We start from the raw sequence: 26,349 nt of genomic DNA, 5'->3' as shown, positions 1-26,349 counted from the left end.
ACCAAAGTTGCTCTAATATCGTCTGAAATATTCCTCCACCCTGGTATCATTCTTTTCCCTCTCTCTCTTTGTCTTCCTCTAGGGTCCATGATTAAGAGGGGCCCAGAGAGGCCCCTAATAAAATTATAATACTGACAAAAAATAATATGACCCTAAGTTATCAACTAACTTATAATCACAAATATATTTTATTCACAATACTGGTAAAAATAACTGTATTTGGTTTGGAAACATTAAAGGCCGAGTGTTTTAAGGGCCCAGTAAGAATTCTTTTCATGCATGGGGCTCAAAATCCCTAGCGTGTGCAAGTATTTCCAATTACGAGATGGGTTCTCACTGGGTAGAGCAGGCGCCCCATATGCAGAGGCTGTAGGCCCCTGGTGGCCCCCGGTGGCCCCTTGGTGCAGAGCTTCCAACCCTGGCACCCTGATACAAACGCACTAACCTATATCTCTTGTTTATGACAGATAAATGACACAAATACACAGCGTATATGATATGAAACGTTATCCACCGCTCCATGGATTGCTTTGTTAAAAACAAATGCACATGGCCGGGAGGAGGGTTGGCAAAACAGAGGGAAAGTGACCGGACTTGCATAGCGCCCCTTTAAACGTGGATTTAGTTGTCCTTTTTGATATTGTCCAGGTGTTAGTTGTTCCAGTAGAGATCTGAAGGTCTAGGGGTTTGTTTTAACTGGACTACTTGAGATCAGAAGACTTGCTAGAACTGTGACAGACTCTGCACCTGATGAGTTCCACAGGGACAGTTGTGGTGGTCTTGGTATCTGCTCTGATATTTATCCAGGGTGGTAGTCTGATCAGCTGGGCACGAGGTTCAGCTGCTGAAGGAGAGGAAAGAACTTATTCCAAGACTGCCCAGCATGAAGGTAAAGATTTGTTGACTGTGCTGACGTTGACTCAATATTAGGTAAGACTGAATGAGAAAATGACAGGGTATTGAGGTTCTGGATGATTTTACCTGCAAACACAAATGAATTGTTTCAGTTCATTTCTCATCCTCATCTGTTGTGTTCATCTCCTTTAGAATGTACTAGAATGGCTGCTTATTCACAGAAAAGACAACACTTAATAGAAACACTTAAAAACCATTTTCATTTCATCATTGAGTTTTGAGAATTGAAAATATTTGAAATATGTCTAATTTACTTACAGTGTAGGTTCTGCTCAAGCACCCTTAAATGTATGAAACAGAGGACACTGACATGTCAGTGTCCACTAGAGGGAGCTGTGACTTTGTCCTGGGAAAGACCCAATGAAAACACCAGTTTTGTATTTTTATTTGTGGTTGTGTATTGTAATCAGTGATGTCTTTTGTTTTTAGTTACCTGTTAAGAGACTATGGGTTTATGAAGTTATTGCTCCAGCACATAATGCAGTGTAGGCTTTTCATTCCAAATTCCTGCTGATCACATAATGTTTTGTTCTCTACAATAGTGCTACGTGCTACATACCTCTGAGTTTTACTTTGCTGTTTGTACTGGAGAATACTGATAGAGAATTTGGCTTGAATTATATAATAATCCCACTGAATCTGATAATAAAATCATTGAACTGGGAAAGGAAAAAAAATATTTTTCCTCCTAAGTAGAAAATGAATCCAAACACAAAAGACTGCATTAACAATAAAGAGCAGAGAATCTGGTCAAATCAAGATGCATTTATTATCAAAAACATAAACAAAAGTGACATAAACACATTCAGCATACAAGACAGAGTATGAATCAACAACCTGTGGATGAAAACAAAGATACAAGACTGACAGAGAACAAGAAAAACATCAAGCTAAACTTTAGATCGTTTCTTCTGGCGGAGAGGAGACTGCACATTCCACTGCCTCGGGTTAGAAGCTCTGAAACACACACAGACACATTTTAATACCATTTTCTCCTCAGAAATATTCAGTTAAACACATTAGTATATTCATGCAATTTGATTCTGTACAAGCTTCACCATTCAAATCCAAGTTAAAAACATGACAAGACATATGTGATCATTTTGACAGATAAAACTAAAGCCATCTGCATGAGAGATGATTTTGGATAAGATAGAGCAGTCATGTGCAAATAGTTGAAACACTTCACATGTTTAGATTCTTATCCATCATGTAGTGACACCAAGGACACGGCTGATAAAGTGACTGCAGCAAGACAAGGAACCCAGATATAAACAAGAACAAAGAGCTCCACAGGGTGCTGTGTTCCCCAAGATACTGGAACAACTGGCTCAGGAGCTCTGAGGAGGGCAGGTGGTGTTTTAAAGGCAGTGACAGTAAAATTTCTGTTACAGGTGTTCTTCTCTTTACTTTGTATAAAGTTTGTAAAAACAATTCATTCTTTTTGAAAAGGTTCTGAGGTTGTCTTTAGTTCCTAAATGTTTTACATTTTGTTGTCAGCCTAAACAAGTGATCTGACAAGGATGAACCGATTATTAAAGAACAAACTTTGTCGTCAACAAATCCCATAGTAACACCAAAAAAGTGTTGCTAAAAACATCCCCATATAGTTAAACACTGACAAATCCAGCTGAACTCTATTTATCAAATACAGTAGTGTATTTACCGAGGACTACTTTCTGTGGTGGATTAATCGATGCTTGTTACAGAGACATTCAGTGCTCTCTCTGAGGATGACATCACAAATTCTCAATTCACAATTTTGGAAAAGGAAACCCATTTGACTGTGTTAGTGTTTTATTATTCACATGCAGGTTTATATTAATTCAAATACATATTTTACTATTGAATTAGATGTGACTGTGTGGAACCGAAGACAAAGGGCGACTTACTGCTGCTCCTTCGACTGCACATGAACGACACTGGTCTCCCCTCCAGGACCTGTGAGGACGCAAAGGAGACATTCATTTAAACTGGTCTCACTGACACTGGTTGTTTTAAAGGCTGGTTTTTAATGACAACAGAGATTCTCTTAACACCTGACCAGTCAGACTGAGGGAGAGATCAGAGTAGCTTACTTATTCCTCGGTCACTGAAGATCGCGCTGAGTCCTTCGTCAAAAGTGAGGTTGATGTTGACACCTGGGTCAGAGGCGGAGGACAGAGGTGAGGGTGGAGACAGAACTTCTCATCAGTGAGGTAGTAAGACTAAAATGAATAGATCTGCACCTTAATCACTTAAAGAGATAATGTCATACAAGAAAAACTTCCAGCAGAGAACATTTGTGCATTTGATGAAACAAACAAGTTACAAAAAGCTCATTGCTGAGCTTCAGATGTGTTCATGTGTTTGTATTTAAAGTTTGGATGAAACTTTTTCCTGCTTCCTGTTACTCACTTTTTTCTTTAACAATGACAAAACTCCACTTAAAAGAAAAAGTTATTCAGCATGACGCCAACACTGCTGCTGGTTGTGTTTAGTCCCTCTGGATCTGGTGGACTATGTGGATGCCAGTGTGAGTGTGAACAGACGTGTGATGTGCTGTGGTTGTACCTTTAGGTGTGCTGATGGCTCTGGTATTTCCAGTTCCTTTACGCATCACTGTAACACAGACAAAGAACACAGGTCAGTCAGGATGGAGTGGTATCACTGATGCTGGATCAGTCTAAAAAAAAATTATTAAGATCAAGTCTTCTAATATTGAATCTTTTTCTATTGTTTCTCTAAAGCATCAGGTACTGAACACAACACTCATGTATCACCACATGTGATGTGTTAACAACCACAGACAAGGAGTCAGTGGAGCTCCAGCTCCCCCTCTCTGCTCCTCCCCCTGCGTGTCATTCCCCCTCTCTGTCGCCCCATTTCCTGTCTCTCTCTGACGATCTCATCCTATTGGCATAAAAGCCCAAAATATACTTTTAAAATGAGAAGTCAAAGTTACAACGTATTTGAAGTGTTTACCGGTTCTTGCCAGAGAGACGGACTTCGACTGGGCAGGATCCTCTGGTCTGGGTCTGCTTTCACGCCTGTTAAAACACACACACACACACACACACACACTGTAACCTGTCTGTGCAGTTAAGGAACATAAGGAAGACTTATTTGCTGTCATCACAACTGGAGAGAACACAACACAGAGTTGTCTGATTGCTGTGTGTTATCTCATATGTCAATTTTACCTTTAACTTATTTAATGCACACATTAAGAAAATCCAAAGAAAAGAGCTGCTCTGCTGTGGACACCTACCTGTCAGTGTGTATCTGTCTGACAAACTGGTTGTTTGGTCGTGGCGGCTGTGGTGTGGCAAAGTTGAATGGCAGGAGAGACCTGGAGCGGACGGGAGAGTTCTGGACCGAGCCCTGAGGAAAGACCAGAATCACCGTCATGTTGACTGACTATAAGGAACTCAGAGACTCAGAGCTGCATATTACTCATACAAGAAAGTCATTTTCCAAACATCATAGAAACACTTTCAGCAAATACAAATCACAACATCCATCCATCCATCCATTTTCATCCGCTTGATCCGGAGTCGGGTCACGCTTGGGTCTGCCAAGTCTGACCAGCTTCCTCCCCTGCCAGCGGATCCAACTCACCACCAGGTGGTGATCAGTTGACAGCTCAGCCCCTCTCTTCACCCGAGTGTCCAAGACATACGGCCGGAGATCAGATGACACGACTACAAAGTCGATCATTGACCTCCGGCCTAGGGTGTCCTGGTGCCACGTGCACTGATGGACACCCTTATGCCTGAACATGGTGTTCGTTATGGACAAACTGTGGCTAGCACAGAAGTCCAATAACAAAACACCGCTCGGGTTCAGATCGGGGAGGCCGTTCCTCCCAATCACACCTCTCCAGGTAACACTGTCGCTGCCCACGTGGGCATTGAAGTCCCCCAGCAGAACGATGGAGTCCCCAGTTGGAGCGCTTTCCAGCACCCCTCCCAGGGCCTCCAGGAAGGCCGGGTACTCTGCACTGCCGTTCGGCCCGTAGGCCGAGACAACAGTGAGAGACCTATCCCCGACCCGAAGGCGCAGGGAAACGACCCTCTCGTTCAGTGGGGAGAACTCCAACACATGGCGGCTGAGCTGGGGAGCTATGAGCAAGCCCACACCAGCTCGCCGCCTCTCACCATGGGCAACTCCAGAGTGGAAGAGAGTCCAACCTCTCTCAAGGAGTTGGGTTCCAGAGCCCAGGCTGTGCGTGGAGGTGAGCCCGACTATCTCTAGTCGATACCTCTCAGCCTCCCGCACGAGCCCAGGCTCTTTCCCCCCCAGCGAGGTGACATTCCATGTCCCTAAAGCCAGAGTCGTTGTCCGGGGATTGGGTCGCCGGGGCCCCCGCCCACGGCTGCCACCCAAAACACACGGCACCAGCCCCTCATGGTTCTTCCTGCGGGTGGTGGGCCTACTGGAAGGCGGGCCCACGTCGCTCCTTCGGGCTGGGCCCGGCCGGGTCCCGTGGGCGGAGACCCGGCCACCAGGCGCTCGCCTGCGAGCCCCGACCCCAGGCCTGGCTCCAGGGTGGGGCCCCGGTGACGCCGATCCGGGCGACGTGAACGTCCTCGATATTGTTCCACTCATGAGGGGTTTTGGAAATCACAAATCACAACAGTAATGGTAATATTTGTTTCTCAGCATTTCTTCTAACTTCTAAAGTTAGTAAAGTAAAGTTGCAAAATGCATGTTTACATAACTAATAAGCTGCTGCCAACATGATGACGGGGACCAGAGTCAGTCCAGATCATGTAGAACACTTTAAACAGACTTTAAACATCACAGATATTTAATACAGTATTCCACCATAGACGATTAAAGACATCTTTAGACTTATTTTAAACTGCATTATTGCAGATATTTATGCACTTTTAAACAATTAAACAATGACAATATTGTATACAATATGTTTTTTACAGATTTTTCTTATACACATTGTTATGATTACTATCAATACCATATGAATTCATATTAAAGTAGTGAATGTTGTATCCTGACCTGTGCAGTAGGAGTGTTGGCTTCTCCTGTCAGGGTGCAGTTCTTCATCTGTTCCTCCATCTCTCTCTCCTTCTCAGCCGTCTTCAGAGCAAACTCCACCTCTGCCGCCAGCTGCTCGTCTCCAGAGAAGAACTCCTTCACCTCACTACGGTACTCCTGCATGGTCACCTGGTGGAAACAACAGAGCAGTGTCACACGGGGTGTGGGGGTCTGCTCAGTGACTCTGTGCTCAGACACAGGCTTAGAGCAGGAGCTGTCCAGTTGAGGTACAGTGCTGTAGGAAGCTGTGGGATGGAGACTGTGGATGCAGAGGTTCACGGGTCCTTGTTCTTCAGGAGCTAGACCCAATAACATCTAATGCAACTCAGTACAACAGTGCTTAAAGTTATTGCCGTGGTCTGACCTGCAGGTAGGCCATGAGGTCTTTGAGGACAGGAGAGCGTTTCTGCTCCAGCAGACTCTTGAGGCTGATGATGAGAGGAACCGTGTTCTCGATGAAGGCCTTCTTCTGGACCTGTGGGTCAGAGCAGGAAGCTGAGAGGAGCTCACCATCAAGATGCACAATGGTACCGAACAGGTGCTGATTTTTACTGGGAAAACTCCATCACACACACACACACACTGTGATGATTGTGACTGTATCACTTTGACCAATAAGGGGTGACTAGAGTATTTACAGAGAGCTACATTACAAAGTAGTGACTCCATGCATCACATCAGTGATTAACATCAATGTTCTCTCTGGGCTCAGTGGGCTAACTGCTCTAGGACATGCTAATGTTAGCTTAGCACAGGAGAAGCAGGGGAAGCAGCTAAGCTCAACCAAGTGACACACGATGCCCAGTAGTTGTCCTGTTTTGTTGCTGTGTGTTCTTAGCTGGTTAAGTTCAGCCACAGGTTTGCTACATTCAGCAGGATCCTGGTTTCATTGGTCAGTAAAGGCCTGGAAACAGCAACATAGCTGCTGGTTAATGTTAACCTTTGATGAAGCCAAACTGACAAACAGTCAGATGAGCAGTGTTGGGCAGGTTACTTTAAAAAAGTAATTAGTTACTAGTTACATTCCCCAAAGAGTAACTGTGTTAGTAACTGAATTACTACATAATAAATGTAACTAATTACGAGGAAAAATAACTATTGCGTTATGTTTTTATAAAATACTGAAATGTCAAATTACTTGGACACCCCCCCAGCCACTAACCCTAACCTCCTGTTTACCTGAACTAACCAACTCACTCAGTATTCCTCCTGCAGCGTGGAGCCTGCCTGTGCCGAGGAATACAGAGTGAGTTCTAGATAAATGTTTTTTCCCCAACTAGTCAATGGACTGAAGAAAAAAAGTCTATATAACATACAACAGTCAGTAACAGTAACAGTGTTATAACAGGGGAAACAGTAACTTTTTTTGATTACTTTATTTGATTTGTAAAAAGTAGTGCCGTTAGTAACACTGTTATTCCCATCACTGGTGATGAGTAATAACCATAGACTGTAAAAAGAATGGACGTAGCATCCGTAACGTCACCCATTGGTTTTGGGGAGTCGTTTTTGTGACTCAAATATGGCGGCCTGGACAGCGCCATGTTGGATTTACCGGCCGAGAACCCGCCCACTGGCCTCGAAGCAGCTGTCCACGGAGCTGCTCGGACCTGTCACTCAACGTTTCCGCGCCCTAATTGGCCAGAGTTTTAACCTAATAACAGTAAAACGGTAGAGTTAAAAAAAAATTCACCCCCCTCAGAGTGTGTGCGGGGGTAGAAACTATCGATTGAGACGAAAAAACGTTCTGACACCAGGCTTTTAACATGTTTACTGAGGATGTAAAGTCGGCGATTTTAACATGGGGGTCTACGAGGAATGCTCCCTTCTGACACCAGCCCCCAGAGGAATCCGAGGGGATTGCAGTTTTTTGAACACGGAAGTGAGCTTCACTTCTCAGACCGACAACTGCCCCCTTGGTAATAACCTGTTATGTTTGCTGCTGAGTGAAGGATGACTAGCTCGTCTCTCACCTGGGACACCACCTTCTTCTGAGTGACCTGCAGCACCACCTTAGCCATGGTGGCCATGTTCTCCTCCTCCGGCTCCTCCCCGGCTGTGGCCTGTGGACCAGAGATGGCCTTCAGCTTCATCTCCTTCAGGCTCAAGATGTTGAAGGTCTCTGACAGAATGTCAGCACCGTCTGCATCCAGAGGCAGGTCCTCCTCCACAAAGTGAACTGGGATAGGAGGAATGAGGGGATTCAACGGAATATAACCAGAGGTAATATCATACACTCAGGGATTCACTAGTTCAGACACACACATATACACACACACACCTACAAACTCACCTAAGACAGTCTGGTTGATCCTGTTAGTGATGTTGAAGCGCTGGGCGTCTGTGAAGTTCTCCAACAGGAAGCGGTAGACCCGGAAACGCCTCTCTCTGTGCTGAGCTCCTTTTAGGGAGAACCGCACCTTTTCACTGCAAAGATTTGAAATGAGTAGTTTTTAAATAAATAAATATGTCTAACCAAGTGAACTTTGTGTCTACGGTTAACCGTGACACAACACATAGAGCTCTGTGTGAGTGAAGAGCCACAGCCTCCTACCTCTCAGTCTGAGGGAACTTGTTGTAGGACTTGTGTTTGTTGTAGGAGTTGAAGTGGAAGATGCACTCGATGAAGTGCTGGCTGAACATCTCTGGGTTCTTCTTCAGCAGCAGGTGGAGCAGGCAGTATTCACACAGGCTGGGACAGGGAGCAGAAGGGACTGAGGTTTGATATGGTGCCTTTCTTTGTTGGATACAAACTACGCTATGTGTTTGTTCATTTGGTCGTGTGCAGCGAGAGAGAACAGCATGTGCTCAGAGCAGCTACAGTATGACTGATACAGACTCACTGTGATTTTCACTTTGGGGCGTTGCAATAATGAATTACAGACAAAAGCACACATGCATCCACCCTCCTTCAGTTGAAACACATGAGCCCAAGTGGAACTGGATAATAAAGACTCACAACAGGACTTTAACTGCCAACACTTTCACAACCTGTATGTTCAACAATACTTTTCATCAGGTCTTTAAAATAATTGGCTCAGTCATCATCTTTCAATGTATTGCAGAGTATGATTTACCTGGCGATGGAAGGGACTGGGTCCACCAGGGCCACCATGAAGCGAAAGAAGAGGGAGCCCTTCCATTTTACAAATTCCTCCTGAAAAAAACAAAAAACAAACAATGGTTTTGTGAGATAGACTTTACAAACATCCCGCTTAAAGGCCTGAAAAATGTGATTTTGGTTATTTTCCGTGCTTGGGGAGGTCTCTGGGCCACGTATATACTGCCCCATGCATCAAACTGGTCATAAACGGAGAAACGCACACCGCCCATTTGTAGGAACTGTCTCTTTAAGACGAGCGGATAGCACTTCCTCCTTTGTGTGATGTCACACACAAGGTGAGTCCGCCCACCGCGACCAGTTGTTTTTTTTTTTCAATTTTTATGAATGCAGCTTAGGTCTCAGTTACTTGCCTGTGATTGGCCCGACCACACGCCACTCAAAAACAGTCAGCCAATCAGAGGAGAGCTTCTCATTCTCTCTTCTGATTGGCCAAATGACCTGTGCCTGCTAGAGCTCCAGAAAGAGGCAACAGAAAGGGGCAGTATGAACGATATTAAGCAGATCACAGGTACTCAAAACCAATGATACATCTTGATAGGGATATCAGCAGGTAAATAAACCCACTGTACTGTATGTGTCTAGAGGTTGTCACCTGCAGCAGGTTGGTCAGCATGATGAGAGTCTGCTCCCTGATGACCGCCTCACTGTCCCGCAGACAGGTGGAGATGTTGGGGATGTAGTGGTCCACTATGTTGGTGTATCGAACGCACAGATCACACATAATCACCACCACGTTGTTGCGCACGGCGACCTCTTTGCCGACCTCCAGCTCCCTGGCGAACACGGGCAGGTACTTCTGGGCCAGTTCCTCGTGCTGTAGACACAGTTTACCTGCAAACAGACCAGAGAGAAACCACACAGCAGGAGGGGAGGCAGGTGAAGGATTTCATCTCCCATCATCTGACATGTTTCTCAGTTTTAACTCAGGACACGGCAGAGGAGTTTACCTAAAGTGATGACTCCGTGGGCTCTGACTCTGGTCGGCAGGAAGTTTGCTCTAAACTGGGAGAGAGGCAGCGAGGCGGGCAGCTCCGCCTCGCACTCTGTCAACACAAACAACAGGATACAATTCATCTTTCCCCTGGTCCACACATTTCCCAAGCCACAAGGGGTTTGATAGTATCACAGTCCTCTGAGGTAATATCATTTTCAATATCAGATCAGGTCCTTCTGTAACATTTACCAAGAAAATAAGATTTAGTAGAACTGCTCAAAAATCTTTCATGGTTTTGTGTCAATTGGACAAGGAAAACAAGAAGTCTTGAGGTAGAAATAACAGTGTGCATTAAAGCTAAACATAAATATACCATCCAGTACGATGGATAGGCTGAGATATTTCTCTGTGACACAGGTGTCAGTGTATTAGACACGGATCAGTAGAGGTAAATGTGCAGAGATGGGTTTGCTGTTATAAATAAGTAAGTATGTTTCTGACCTCTGTCCATTAGGGATCTCTCTTTGGGATCTAAGCTAAGATGTTTATGCTTTGCATTCCCTGTCTCTCAATCAGTCAATATACTATTCATTGATTTTTACAGTCAAGCATCAAAAACGGCCTGTATAACGTAAAGTCCATTAACTTTTGCAGCACCATCCCATCATCCAACAAGGTGCTGCTTTGACAATCAAACGCTCCACGTCCGTCCTGTGTGCCGTACCTGCCAGTTTGTCAGAGTGTGTTGTGAGGACACACTCCACCAGCAGCACCGTCCTCTTGCTGAGCTTGGCAGGACAGTGGAGTGACGCCACACCCAGAGTGTGGAGGTGTTTGATCTAGTGGAGAGAACATTTACGTCTTATTAGAAACACAGCTGTGATGGTGTTGGTCTGTTATTCTAACAAATATATAAACAGTCATTTAAAGCAGAAGTAAGCGATCCAGTCGTTTTGGTTTTGGTTTTAGTTTTAGTTAGCAGTCCCCGCCCTCGTCATGGATCTATTGGTCCTCGTCCCTACGTCACCACATTCACGCGCATCCCTTGGCTGCACACACAGCCCTTTATGCCGTTCTCTCTCCTCATTGGATAAAGCTTGTAGGATACAAGGAAATATACAAGACGTTTTCTCCTGGGCTTACAGCAGAGCAGAGTGACTGACAGACCCGTGTTTCAGACCAAACACTCTATATAAGTGATTGCTGTTGGAAGATAGAACTATTTAAAGACCCCCTCCCATGAAAATCGTGTTTTTCGTGCTTTTCACATGTTCCTGTGGCATTTTTCTTGTGTTAGAGGACATATCAGCAGAAAAGGAAGTGCAAAATTGCATTTCTGAGTTTTTCTGCCTTCAAACTGCTGTGAACCAATGGCAGACTTAAACTGGCAGTTTCAGGGAGACTGGAGCTGACGTGTCACAGCTCCAGGGGAGGGCACTAGTGCTACAAGCTCCCGCCCCGCTCTGCATCTGGCTCAGAGGTGAAAAGCTTGACAGCTACACACCTGGTAGAGCAGCTTTCACCGTGAGCAAGGACTATGTTCCTGTCTGGGATCGAATCCCAGTGTGGAGTTTTACGGTAAACGCGCTGAATCTGTAATTGTACAATGTCCAGCTGTCAGCGAGCGGGGGGTGGGGTGCGAGGAGGTGGCTGGGCGGGTGCAGGCAGACCAGCGCAGTCTCCGCCCACCCTCCAGAGGTGCATTGCTAATGTGCATTGCTAATGAGCTGGTTTTAAAATGACCAAAAAGGGTCGCGGGAGGGGGACTTTAAGACTTATATTAACACAAATATTCCGCTTACTTCTGCTTTAAGTAAAATCTTTTTCCTCTTTTCATTAAAGCAGAAGTAAGCAGAATGTTTGTGTTAATATAAGTCTTAAATAGTTCTATCTTCCGACAACAATCACTTATATAGAGTGTTTGGTCTGAAACACGGGTCTGTCAGTCACTCTGCTCTGCTGTAAGCCGAGGAGAAAACTTTCCTTGTATCCTACTACCTTTATCCAATGAGGAGAGAGAACGGCATGAAGGGCTGTGTGTGCAGCCAAGGGATGCGCGTGAATGTGGTGACGTAGGGACGAGGACCAATAGATCAGTGATGAGGGCGGGGACTGCTAACTCCATCGGCTGACAAGAAGTTAGCCAAAACGACCGGATCGCTTACTTCTGCTTTAAACCGAATCAGAGATTTTTTTAAATTGTTCTCCAGAGTGTGTGAATCTAAAAACTGGGTGGACGAGCAGAAAACGTACAAAGTAAATCCATGTTCATTCTTATGTCTCATGATCATTCACCACATCTTTGCTAGTTTCAGACAAACGTACAGTAGTTGTCATTTTCCTGATCTTGTTCTTTGAGGGGAGATTCACTTTTTCACACGTTGAAAAGCCCTCAAGACTTTTACTACAACAACTGAAATGTGTCGGGACAAGAAGGAGAGTTCTCACCATCAGCTCTTCATTGAGGTTCTCAGCTCCTTTTTCACGCAGGATGATGGGGGATAAATAAGCTTCACACAGCGACACCAGCTCACCACAGCACTGGTTCAGAAAAGCCTGAGGAACAGGACGGACACAGGAGGTCAAGTTTTTATGAAATACTGTACTGTGTATTGATGGAAGTCAAACAAATTCAAAACCAAAACCAGGATATTCATATTTCTCATCAGCTTGAGGAGTTAAGGTCTCCAACCTGAGTCTGTTTGACATCTTCACTGTGGCCGAGCTGAGAAAGAGTCTCCACGGCAGCAGTGATCACCTCCAGAGACATAGTGAAACTCTTCAACCAGGACATCAGATCATCTGGAAAGAGGAAGTCACATTAAAACAGTTCTAGTCTCTACCTGGGAGTTTTCCCATTAACTCCAACCACAGTCAGTTACCAACGATCCTGCTTATGGTGTCTTCATTCAAATGTGGAGCGATATCCCCGATCACACCCATGATGTGACAGCAGGTCGTCACACTGACGTCCTTTGAGCTAAGAGTAAAAACAAATAAATATATAGACACGCTGGATTCTCAGCTCAACATAAAACATTACATGAAGACTGTGTGTCCCTCCTACCTGACCATGCCGTCCCAGGCGTCCAGGATCTTATCGTGGGGGAGTTTGGGAGAGGAAGCTACCACCTTGGAGAGCAGCAGCCAGGCTCCAGCAGCATGATCTGCCTCGGTGTGTGAGATCAGGTTGGTGATGAACCTCGGTGTGAACTTGTTCTGTTTGGACCAGATGGTGAACGCCCTGCTGAAATACCGGCTGGAGACACAGGACAGAAACACAAGAGAACAACAGGAGTGGTGAGGGTGAACACAAACCAAATAATGAAGCAGTTTGAGGGCGTATTCACACCAGGAAAGTCCGATAGTTCACTTGCTTTGGTGCGGACTTTTTTTTTTTACTTGGTGCGGTTTGTATTCGCATTGCATTTTTTCACAAGCGGATCAACTTTGTAAACAAAAGCACAAGCGGATCAACTTTGTAAACGAAAGCACAAGCGGATCAACTTTGTAAACAAAAGCACGTGTGTCCCACAGTCACTCAATCATTGGATAAAAATTATCAGCGGGATCTTCCACGAAAAGTATGTAGATGTGTGCTTATTCATCACTTGGAGGCTATGTGGCCGTTATGCAGCCGTCCCCGTGAAGGATGGTCAGACAACAAACACACAGACGTCTGCATTCGTCTGAAGGATGGTGCGCTAAAAAAAAGAAAAAAAGGACGGCACAGCAAGAAACAAACAAACAAAAAACATAATCATTCTCTCAGGATGCCGCGTTGCCGATCTGCATTTAAGCCTAGTCACATTTATTTATGTTAACGGTTATTAATCGGATAACGACTTTCTGTTATCAGTTAAAAAACAATATTAAGAATGTGCATCCTTAACGGCGACGGCTGCGTCCTCTCCAGCATCTGATAAATGTTTTCCTCTGACCAGATATCAGTGAGGCAGCGTGTCTATCTGTGCTCCATATTGACCCACGGCTCATTGTTGATCATTTCCACATTTTCTGACAACAACGGAAGCCTGTTGAATCCAAAAAAGCGCTTGGATTTTGCATTTGGTTCGGGAAAGGTTCGGTTTGCATTCACACCGTACGTGAACCGCACCAGGGTTCGTTTGGGACTCTGGTGCGGACCAAACAAGTGGACAGAGTCCCACCTGCAGAGGTGGTCTCGGTTCACTGGTTTGATCCGCACCAGAGTCTGGTAGTTAGGGCCACGGGCAATCGCACCGGGACCAGTGCCCGGGCGAAAAACTGCGCAAACTTTTGCATTGAAGTCAATGGGACGGGCGGGAAAAAAAGATCGAAAAAGACCAATCATTGGAGTTTAACAAATGTCTACTGCTCAGGCATACTTTCACCTAGAGACTCCATTTAAACTTTAAACAGTAGACACAAGTCTTGTGTATTAGCGTATTACTCCACGTTTTGATAGGTCATATAGTTTTTGATCAATCCCTGATCAATGACCATGATCATTTTTGGAGAAATTATGAGATTATAATGGTTGTGTATTGCACGGAATGTTCGTGTCAGAGTGCGTGACATCATCGGTTAGAGTGGGAGAGATGCCAGAAAAACTCAGAATTTGTAGACAAACTTGTTGTGTCACTCATCATCTGCTCAAAATATCAGAGAGACTTACAGAATTTAAACTCTGAGCCTCTAAGTGCGGCCACGTCTGTCTCTGCTCCTCATTGACTCCAATACAAATATTTTCTGAGAGAAGCAGAACGGCCTGATGTTTTAAAACTGCCATCCTCTCCAAAATATTTACTGTAGAAACACCAAATCGTACCAAAAATTTCAGTAAGTCCTTAGAGCAATGTGATCTGTGTTTTGTTCTGATAGGAGTTACCGTTTTGTCATGCTAAGCCTAAATGTGAGACCGGTGCAGAGGCAGAAAATGGCTCTTTTTCTCCACGTTTCTGTCTGTCTCAGCCTGCGGGGGCCCCTATCGCCGTGGTAACCTCTTTGATCCTCAGGCCAGAGCTCGTTAACTTCATAAACAATCCACCTGGCGCTCGTTTAAATGTTTATAAACACCGACACAGCTAAATCAGACTGACACAGGATGCAGCTACTAACTAACTATGTGTCAAGTCAGTCACACACACAGACTCTAGAGCCAGCTTCATGCACACGCGCACACACACACACACACACACACACACACACACACACACACACACACACACACACACACACACACACACACACACACACACACACACACACACACACACACACACACACACACACACACACACACACCATATCAGTGCTTATAGAAAGATGATCATGTGTCTGTCTGATCAGCTCTGTCTTGACCTTAAGATCGTGGGTTAGATTCCCATGTTGACAGAGATGGCACAACCGGCAGTAGCCCCGTGGGCCTTACAAAATTTCCCGAGAGGAAATTTTCTAGTTTGTATTCACACCTCCCCAAAAAGTCTGCACCAGAGGAAAAGTCAGTTTCAAGCGGACCAAACGAGCCTGGTGTGAATACGCCCTAAATGTCAGAAAAAGTAGTTTTGACATAACTGAACATATTACAGAGTATCTGTCTCAAACTTCCACATTCAAACTGGACTAAATGTTCTTGGTCCAACCTGAGGTTCCGGCAGTCATGACAGAGCAGGCCCAGCAGGTCCCAGGTCAGCCTCTGACTGACATCCATGTGGAAGCTGTTGGAGTACAGTTTGACCTGACTGAGCAGCAGCTGGTCCAGAGCCTCCAGGGCCTTGTCCTGCACCGTGCTCTCAGCGTCCACCACCGCCGGCACCACGCCCTGCAGCCACGCCTTCTGCACCACCGTGCACTCTGGTTTGGCCTGAGGTCCAAGAGAAAAAAAAGACACAAAGAACTTTTAGGAGCAGAAAAGAATGCAAAAGCTCTAATATCTTTTTGTCTTATCTGGCTTGTCTATACTGTTCCTTTAAAACATACACATGTGTGTTGTGTGTGTGCTGGTGAGACTTACAGTGAGCAGCTCTGCCAAACACTGCAGGGCCTTCTTCTTCACAGACACGGCTGGATCTCTGCAGCGCTCCGACAGAACAGCCAAGTTCTCTGAGCTCATGGGGACCACGTTGTGCTTCAGGAGACCCACCAGGGCCTGTGGGGGGACAGCAGGGGGCAGAGGTTAAAGGTCGGCTCTGTGTCTCAAACAGAAAGCTACAAAAGGCCGGTGACTGATACTATCACTGTGTACACGTGTACCTGCAGCGCCGACTTCCTCACGTTGGCCTTTGAGTTTCTCACACAGCGCAGGAGCTGAGCCATGTTCTCCATCGCTGTATGGACAGTATTGAAAAGAACAGTCACTTCCAGACTTTGAATATATAAAATGCGATAAGGAAGAAGGGAATAAGAAGCATGTGAGTGAGTGGCTGAGCTCAGTCTGTCTCACCGTCACAGACGGAGCCGTCAGTGCTGCTGATCTCCACAGTCCTGAAGGGCAGAGTGCGGTAGGTCTTCTGAGTCTGCTGGGAGCTTTGACTCGCTGAAACACACAGTCACCTCCATTAAAGGCAAGGACGTTTTATTTGTATTGCCCATTTTTACAAACAGTGTGTCTCAAAGGGCTTTACATAGCATCATAACAACATCCTCTGCCCTTAGACCCTCACAGAAAGCACCTCCAACAACACACAGCACAGTAAAGCAGCACTTGGGATCAGGAAATGTAAGGGTCTGTGATTTTTCATTTCAAAATCTGGAAACAAAGCAACAAGTGAGTACTGACCGTCTGTGGATACACCCTCCAACACGGTCTGGGTTCCAGCTGGACAAAACAATAAACAGGTTACTTTAAAATGTGCTCACAAACACAGTTTAAGATGTGGAGACAGCTGTTACAACGTGCTCTCTAACAGTGAAACACATCCTTGATTCAGACCCACACTCAGCTCAGGTTCCTCACATCTAAATGAAAGGCTGACCGTAGGCGTTTCTGCTGGTCTAGTGTGTGTGTGTGTTAGGGATGCACATTTTGATTTTTTTTTCTTACCGATAACCGATGCTCGTTAACCGATAAGATTAAGACGCTTGCGTTACACGGCAAAAAAAAAAAATTGATCTTCAGCGCCGTAGTTACAGGTGATTCACATCAATGTCCGTGTAGCTACATTTATTGTCTGATCTTCCTTCATGGGGGCTGCTATACTGTCAGTCCTCCTGTGTAACTTTTTGCTGCAAAATATGACTGAAGGCACATGAACTCTGCACGTGTCGACACGCCCCCATGAGTTAACGACATAAGGAGCTAATAAAATAAATAAATAACCGATAGTATTAATCGGTCAAAGTTCTTGTTATCGGTTAACGGTTAATCATGTGCAGTGCTTAATTTGTCCATGTGTAGGTCCCGGAACACTGAGAGGGTGCTGTTCCGGGGGGGGGGGGGGGGGGGGGGGGCACATAGCTGGCATAATTTTGTTTAACAGGGTAGGGCCTCATATGAAATATTGAAACGGGCCCCCAGATGTCTAAGGCCGCCACTGCACGTAGGCCTATTTGATTGACAGAGGAGGTCCCGGATCCACTCGGCGAGGTGCCGGATCTTGTTCCGGCAGGATCCGGCACAAATTAAGCCCTGATCATGTGCATCCCTAGTGTGTGTGTGTGTGTGTGTGTGTGTGTCCTCACTGGCAGAGAAGAGGTTGTGGACAGCCCTGGTGACGTTGAGTGATGGCAGCTCCAGACACTGGGCGAGACAAGTGAGGGCGTGTCCTTGTACGGTGGGCGACTCGTCCGACCGCCGAGCGTACAGGATGTTCTGGATCAGGAACTTGTGCGGCAGGAAGCCGGCAAGATCCGGGTCCTGACAGTCCTCCTGCTTCCTCTCCGGCTGCTCCAGCAGAACCATCACCACGTTGACAGAAAAGAGCCGGGACACCATCTACAGACGCCACCACAACAGAAAGTGACCACTGGGATTTCCCTGTGATGATGGAGCCTGATACTCAGACTAAAGCAACTGACTGCAACATTCATAGACCTTAGAGAAAGACACATTTTGTTTGCCCATCTAAACTAAAAGGCTGCACTGAGGAAAGCTGTTGCTCAAGTCTTTCTCAATCGTAACAAAAATTTAAAATGAGAAAAGCATGTAGAGTCTGCAGTACATTTGTCACAGAAATAAAGAAGCGACCACTGAGACACCTTACCTTTGAGTGTTGGGAGAAATTAAACAGCCACTTAATGAAGCGGGCGTAGTCTGTGTTGGTCATCGGAGACGTCAGCATCCCTATAGCCTGAGCCCCGTGGCTTCGATACTCGCTCTTCTCCACCATCTGAACATCCACAGCACAAACACTACATCACAGCCACGCTAAGGCATCAGATACCGACAATGTCACAGCAAACTGTAGTTTTAGTCAAAGAGGCAGGCCAGACCACGGCTGGAGAACTCACCTGGAAGCAGAGATGCTGCAGGAGGATCTGCAGCCACGGCAATGCCAGCTCCTTCAGCTCAGCCACTAGATGACTGAAACACATGAATCATCAGTCAACTAATACAAGCAAGTTCTGTACATTCATAACATCTGCAGCACCGACAGTGGCCAACAAGGGCAAACACACAGCCCAACACTGCAGCCCAAAACACTAATGCAAGGAGGTGATTAAGTAAGGGATAATGTATAGTTCGGAGGTTGTTATGGAGAAATAAACCCCGACAGGAAGTATGGTTTCATACTTCATGAAGGGGTTTATTTCTCCATAACAACAGACCAACTGTACATTATCCCACTTATTACACGGTTTACAAGTAAAATAATTAATTTGAAACATAATGTTGATCAAAATACGACGTTCATCGATTTTTAATTGCATCATTTCTGCATGCCCGGTCACGGCCGCTGTTTTGCTGAGCCTCCCAGTCGTGCATTTGAAGCTTTTGATAATCAATCAGTGGATTGATGGATTACCATACACGTGCTACGATGTGTGTATTGTGTGTAGTCTTTTCTGTCATAAACAAGAGATTAACTTTACTGTTTACGGGGTGCGTTTGTGTTGTGGAGCCACGGTGCCACCGAGACGAGAGGAGAGCTGTGACGCCGGGTCAGAGGCTCTGATCAGCAGGTTTGGTTTCCAGCAGCGATGTGGAAGGAGCCTCCACTCTCCTTGTAACAAGTTACAAGTCATTTATCTAACATCAATATTAGCCCGAAGCTGTTTTTTTGGGGCTTTTTTTGTTGTTGTTTTTTTATTTTATTTGATAGCACAGTGAGATAGACAGGAAAGGGGGAGGCAGAGAGTGGGGGAATGACATGAAGGAAAGGTCTGCCCGACACGGGACTCGAACCGGCAACCGGCATCGTTTGAGAATCGTTTGAGAATTTGCAGCTTAACGATGCCCATTCAGAAACAAACAAATGTCTCCCAGTGGAAGTGTTTTGAGCTCTTGCAGTGTGTTTGCCTCGTCTCTGTTATGTGGGAGAGGAACTGATACAATCTGGCTGTTCCACTCTTCATCACCACCAGATGGCACTCAAGTTCTGTGCTGAACAAGACTAGAGGCATAAATAAAACAAATAATGGTTAATTATGTGAAGGTCACCAAAAAGAATCATGAAACATAATTTGCCTGTTTTTATCCTTTAATTTGCCCTTTTAATTAAATCATAGACACTTCTCCTCTTTGTGAGCACTGCACTCCAGTAGCTGTAGATCTGCTCATCTGTCTCCAATAACTAAACTAACAGTATACATATCTGTGTCCTGACTTAGTGGCAGAGATTTAAATTCACCAACAGTTTAGCTAAAAACCTGTGAAACTAATTAGAATTGCTTTACATTTCTTTACTTGGTTTAAATATTAACAAGATCCATAGTCACATTTAAGTCAATTCAACAAAGTGGAGTCACAGTCGATGGGTGTGCAGCTGCTTACCAAATAAAATGGATGGCCTGGTCCCGAGTGGAGAGGATGGCCTGGTTGGGCATGAGCAGGGTGGGCTTCCCTCTGTTGCCTTTATTCATCATCAGAATCACGTACAGGAGCTGGTGGAAAACTCTCTGCAGGGACTGAACAACACACACAATTTACATTAATAACACCTCATGTGTAACTAGGACCAGATCATAATGAATCCACCTCAGATCATTTAGTCATAATGGTTTATTTGTGTTTTATTTGTAAGAAGCCTATTCTTTTATTTCCTTTCCTTATTAATCATGTCCGTTCATCTCAGGCCCCTTTTCACTGCCGTTACCAGCAGGATGGGAAGCACTCAGTGCCTCTAAGTGGTGGGAAAAGGAGTGTGAGTGCGTTTCTATTCTTTACACTGCAGGCCTTGATGCCCAATTCTGATTTGTTTGACTGTCTATTTACATGTTCTATCAGAAGTGACCCATATCTGATATCTGCATTTACACCTCCTGTGCTTGCATGAAACAACCAGCTGGAAATAAACCAGTGATTTATTTATTTTTTAATACGGGAGATTATGATTCCATAATATTTTTCAACGAAGGTGAGTCTGGTGTTCAGAGTTTATATCCAACATGTCACTTACAAAGTGAACGTCTGTCCTTACAAAATAAAGTTAATGAAGTGGCTGCTTGGAGCGGAGCCGCTGTGAGATGAGCAGCTGACAGTGACGGTGACAGTTGTGCCACCGATCCTCTGTCGCTTACGTAGTGAGGACGGGACAGCCTCTTGGACACACATGTGTATTTATTTTCCTCTCTTGATTTCTTATTGGCTCAGTTCAGTTTTTGCTGGTAGGTAAACCTGAAATCTGGTGTTTTACCTTTTCACACTCCTGCCCTTGATCTGCATAGAAATTAATATTAGGCCTACTGTATATGAAAACAAGAACTAGTGAGGGGGAAAAACAGACGCGCAGACACCACGAAAATGAAACACTAACTCCTGTGACAGTGACCACAGCTGGCCACGGTAGTCCAGGTCAGCCCCACGTGTCAATCACGGGCTACAGAGATTCAGCCCAACGTGTGGGCACGTGAATTAATATTATCATTCATGACGTATGACACGCATTGCCAGGAAAGATCCGATCCGTCTGTTTAGACTGCAGACGCATTGGCAGATATCCGATTTGTATCCGATTTATTTCCACATATAACGGGGGCCTGAATCTGATCTGACAATATCCGATTCCATGCGCATTTGTCCCGTTTACATATTCATGTTACAGATCCGATCTGAGCCACTTGAGAGGAAAAAATTGGAATTGGGCCACTTGAACCATGCAGTGTAAAGACAGCCTATATGTTGGCCCTGTGATGGCCCTGAGACCGGCGACCTGGCCAGAGGGTACCCCAGCCTTGCCCGATGTGAGATGAGATTGACCCGACAAGGATAGTACAGGTGATGGATGGAGGATTGATGGATGAATGGAGCGAGCCTATTGGAGCTTACTTCACTCTGCTGTCCGTGTTTTGCGGAGCAGAGCAGCTGCAGGCCGTGGAAAGCCATCTCAGGAACACTCCTCAGTTTGGTGATGTCTCTGTGCAGAAATAAAATCAGCTGTCTTTTCTTTCATGTCCTGGATGTATTCTTTAACGCAGCAGAGCAACACGTCAGAAACTCACTGTTCAGCAGCGAAGGTCAGCTCTCCTACGACCGGCTCAAAGTAGAGCAGCTTACTGAAGATCTGCAGAGAGAGAAGACAGGTGAGCGGCTCAGTGTGGCGTGTTGCAGGCGTGATGGAGGAGTGGATGTAGTTACCGTAGTTACCTGTGTGCAGTTGCTGGCACTTTGTGGTCTGTCTTTGAGTGGAAATGTCTGCAGGAACCGGAGGAGGCTTTGGACCAGCAGAGCCGCAGCTTCTCTGATCTTCAGCAAGTCCTGAGCAGAGAAATGAATCTCCTCCTCCTCCTCATCGTCTTCATCCACCTCCATCTGAGGGTGGCAACCACAGACACCATCATTAATGTCATTACAGTGATTCACCAATGTTAACTGGATGATGCCGTGTCCCACACAGCATCATCCAGTTAACCAGATGTAGCCGATGCAAAACAGTTATTTTTTGGCAGTTAGAATGGCATCAAAAAGTTACAGTAAATACTTTAAAGGGATTGTTCAACATTTTGGCAAATTGGCCCATTGATATAATCGCTATAGTCATAGCAGGAATTTCTTGGTTTCCCTCATCAAACTCATCAAATACACAATCCAACAACTCCAAAACGCTTTCGTGGACAAGTTGTGAGCTGCACAATCACCACGCTATGAGATATTAACGGAACGTTACGAGACGGAGCCGTTTTAGAGGTAAATTCAGCAAGCAGACTCTGTATTTACCCTGTATTTACCTCGAAAACGGCTATAGCGATTATGGCAATGGGCCAATTTGCCAAAATGTTGAACTATCCCTTTAAAAATCTGCTCTTGGTTGTGCATGCATGGCAAATCTGGATAAAACAATCGCACTTGCTAGGTGACAGTAAATATGAAGCCGGTATATGAAAGTCAATATCCAAAATGTAATCTTGATACAGTCCAGCCCAGACATTGTGATGTATGATGTTACTGTATGACACTGGGAGGTTAAACTTGTATCTAGTTTATTTCACAGACGGGAGAAGATTTGTAATAATATAATTCTAATACATATAAGGAAAACATTTGATATTATCAAATATTCAAGACGTGGCAATAAGAAGTGTTTGTCTTCATATCTTGTAATGGTTCAATAGGTGTGAGTAGTTTGTGATGCGAGCCCGAACCTCTGCAGAGTCTTTATGCTGTGGTTTGGAGCGTTTGCCATCGGACTGAGAACTCTTCACACTCTCCTTCTTACGCTTTTTCCCTGAGTCCTGAGGCCAGCAGTGAGACGTCAGTTCACAACACGTGTCCATTAAAACCTCATTGAGAACCTTGTTGGTGATGCTCCCTGCAAGCAATCGACACAGAGAAGAAACTTAAGAAATGTCTCCCATGAGTCAAGTGTGGATACACAGCACTGACTCACACACAAGCTAAAGTATGAGAAGATGAGCTGTGTGGTTTCTCCTCTCTCACCTGGGATCCCCAGCAGCAGCAGGTAGACGGAGGCGGCGTGCAGCCCGTTCACTCTCTGCTGGACGTTGGCGGATTTGGCCTTTCCCGCCAGGATAAAGAAGGACAGCACGGCCACCAGAGTCTTGAGCGACACCCCATTCTCCCCCAGAACAGCCCAGATACTCTGCAATGCAACATGGGATACGGTGAGTAATTACTGCCGCCACCAAACAAACTCATTGCAGCATCAAAAGATGTTTTCCATCAAAGCCTAAAAACTGTTTCAGTACATTATAAAAAAAAAAAAAATGTTATCCTATGTCTGCTCTGCAACTATACAAAAATGCACACGTACATGAATTTGAGGTAACACAAGCTTGAAGAGAAAATGAGACACTAACAGAAACACTTCTCAAGTTAAGATGGACATTAAATTACATCCAATTAATATAATAAGCTAAGAAAAAACACAAGTACGTGTTCTAGTCAATTGTTATAGGTAGTGGTACAGCCTGCATATCAGGTCAGCAAAGCCTCAGCCATCACATTTAACAAGGTCAGTGTGGAATTAAAACAAAAAAAGATGTACAGTCAGTTTTACCCAATTTGTTTAGAATTAGAGAGTCCCTAACTTTAAAGCTACTACAAACAAACATCACAGTACAGGCTGTAAGAAGGAAACAGTCTAGAAACTTTGATGTTTTAGAAAATGGGTAGCAGAAAATGTTAACTACACCTTTTCAACTTACAGAGTACGATGCTAACCTGCCTGAAATACTCCTTCTGATAGAGTTGTACAGTCAGTGTTACCTGTGAAGCTCCGCCTGTGTCTGCAGGCTGCTGATCATCCACAGCATGAGCCAGCAGACACTTGTACAGGTTTTTGAAGGCCTTGGTTCCACTGGCTGTTAGTTCTTCTCCTATGTTGCCATCCAGTGATTTCCTCTCTGTGAACTCTAAATCCCAAATTTCATCCACCCAGGCTGAAAGCACAACAGACAAGACGTCAAATGTAGAAAACATAATCATGCTGTGTTCTGAGCTCCTCACCACAGTGCTCTATGTTTACATCGTCTTTATTCATGTTGCAGAGTTTGCTCAAGAATAGTTTCGCCCCTCTACTGGGATAGGGATTGTATTCCCTGTTGACTTTCCTGAGAGCTTTTCAGTGGGAGTGGGAGTTCCTCTGCGCTTTCAGCAGGTGCTGAAACACCACTGCCATTTTAACACCAAAATTACAACTTTAATACTTAGCAATGTGGATGTTTCATCATGATGCACAGTCTATGCTGAGAAAGTTTAAACTCTTAAAGCAGAAGTAAGCGATCCGGTGGTTTTGGCTAACTTCCTGTCAGCCGATGGAGTTAGCAGGCCCCGCCCTCGTCCCTACGTCACCACATTCACGCGCATCCCTTGGCTGCACACACAGAGAGGACCGCCCCTTTATGCCGTTCTCTCTCCTCATTGGATAAAGGTTGTAGGATACAAGGAAAGTTTTCTCCTCGGCTTACAGCAGAGCAGAGTGACTGACAGACCCGTGTTTCAGACCAAACACTCTATAGAAGTGATTGCTGTCGGAAGATACAACTATTTAAGACTTATATTAACACAAACATTCCGTTTACTTCTGCTTTAATAAAGAATACCTCATTGAAATGTTAGTGTGTGGTCAGTAGGCCTACTGTAATATCACTAAACACCATCAGTAGACTGGTTGATGACTCCTGTCTGATCTCTCTTTAAATGCAGTTGCAACTACTGATTAATATTTTCATTATTTATCAAACTGCCAATTTATTTCCAAAGTCATGAATTACTTGTTTGGTTGAAAATGTCTGTCATATGAAAAGGTTGGTTAGGTTTCTCACTGTAGCTACACATCTGACTGTCAAAGCAGGAAACACACAGGTGTAAACAATGACATTAATTAGTGCCTCAGTAAACATGTGCCACCAGAGCAGGGACATGGCCCAGCGATACAGCATGATTGATGTGATTGTTTTCACCTGTGCTTTTCTTTAAATGCGCTTCGTTCATTCAGTGCCAGCTGAAATACCGTCAGTGTTTGTATTATTTAGGCCTAGATCAGGGATGTCAAACTCAATTTAGTTCAGGGGCCACAAACAGCACAATTTAATCTCAAGTGGGCCGGACTATAGTAAGATAATAGCACAATAACCTTTAAATATATTTCAAAAATGGAAAATTTCCTCTGTTTGTATGTTTACAGTTACTAAACTATCCTTTTACAAAACATATTATGAACCACCTGAAATTTCTTGATAAAAATATGTGCAATTTCAAATTTTCACACTTGACAAATTCATCATGAGGGCCAGATTGGACCATCTGCAGGGCCGGTTCTGGCCTACGGGCCGCATGTTTGACACCCTTGGCCTAGATAGATAGCCTTTATTAAGGTATCACTACAACCCACAATAAAAATACGAAATGCATCAGGGTACAACCGCAGTGAAGTTAGTTTTAAGTTGGATATTTGACAGACATTCACTCCTCCTCAATACATTAAAAATTCATATAAAATAGTAAATGTGTTTAAATGCTATTTTATATGAATTTTTAATATATTTTATACTGTAAATATGAGCGTTAGAGCTCAATAACTCCCAGGTCATGTGACCTGTTGACACAAAATCAACACAGGATGGTAGGGCTAAGCCTATGACACACACCTCTTTTTATTGCATTTGAACACATCTTATATTTTCTATGAATTTTTAATGTATTGAGAAGGAGCGAATGTCTGTCAAATTAAATATCCAACTTAAAACGAACTTCACTGCGGTCAGGGTACAGGGGGAACGCATAGATATACATGTAGGCCTATTAATTGCAGTATTCAATGCGGAATGTTCATATGTTTATATCATGAAGTAAAGTTATGTGAACCTCTCACCAAACTTCCTTTGAGAGCTTGTCAACTTGGAGTCGAGGTCTGAATCTAAACAGGGCTCCTAACAACACACGGCTCTACAATTCGGCTGACGGATAACTATAATAATACATGGACATAGGAACACAAAAACACACACTCCGAGGAAACCAGATGTATGTTGCCGGGTTCCCAGTGATTACGGCTGAAAACGCCGCGGCTCTGACAGACTGACAGCTGTGTGAGTGGAGGTCTGGGGACTGTTCTTCCTGACCCGGGAACTCGGGACATTAACAGGCACGGCGGTCGAAAACATCGCAATTTTCTCGGTCCCTACCATTCAGTGTAGCAGAAAAAAACATGGGTAAGACATAAAACACACATTTACCTTGAGGGATTTCATGTATCTTGAGAAATTGCAGCGCAGAGATCAACTCCATCTTGTTTTT

General features: G+C 44.7%; 1 protein-coding gene across 1 annotated transcript; it reads right to left on the bottom strand.

Annotated features, from left to right (window-relative positions):
• Positions 1 to 1,805: 1,805 nt before the first annotated feature.
• ncapd3 (non-SMC condensin II complex, subunit D3) lies at positions 1,806 to 26,349 on the bottom strand (the record flags this gene model as incomplete). Its single annotated transcript, XM_083987923.1, has 35 exons — positions 26,289 to 26,349; positions 23,818 to 23,990; positions 23,029 to 23,191; positions 22,734 to 22,900; positions 21,739 to 21,903; positions 21,594 to 21,655; positions 21,421 to 21,508; positions 19,927 to 20,060; positions 18,444 to 18,516; positions 18,197 to 18,322; positions 17,676 to 17,928; positions 16,774 to 16,812; positions 16,438 to 16,530; positions 16,248 to 16,321; positions 16,009 to 16,143; positions 15,638 to 15,858; positions 13,081 to 13,272; positions 12,896 to 12,993; positions 12,706 to 12,815; positions 12,462 to 12,569; positions 10,738 to 10,852; positions 10,027 to 10,122; positions 9,672 to 9,910; positions 9,033 to 9,112; positions 8,510 to 8,647; positions 8,249 to 8,382; positions 7,929 to 8,134; positions 6,320 to 6,430; positions 5,917 to 6,084; positions 4,166 to 4,278; positions 3,880 to 3,944; positions 3,469 to 3,516; positions 2,994 to 3,056; positions 2,808 to 2,856; positions 1,806 to 1,872 (listed from the first exon to the last, which is right to left on the bottom strand). The coding sequence occupies exons 1-35, from the start codon at positions 26,338 to 26,340 to the stop codon at positions 1,806 to 1,808; spliced, it is 4,218 nt and encodes a 1,405-aa protein (XP_083844049.1). The 5' UTR covers positions 26,341 to 26,349.

The sequence above is a fragment of the Trachurus trachurus genome, assembly GCF_905171665.1.
Source record: "Trachurus trachurus genome assembly, chromosome: 15".
NCBI classification, from domain to species: domain Eukaryota; kingdom Metazoa; phylum Chordata; class Actinopteri; order Carangiformes; family Carangidae; genus Trachurus; species Trachurus trachurus.
Note: the sequence above shows the minus strand (reverse complement) of the source record. Positions and strands in the feature narration are given on the sequence as shown.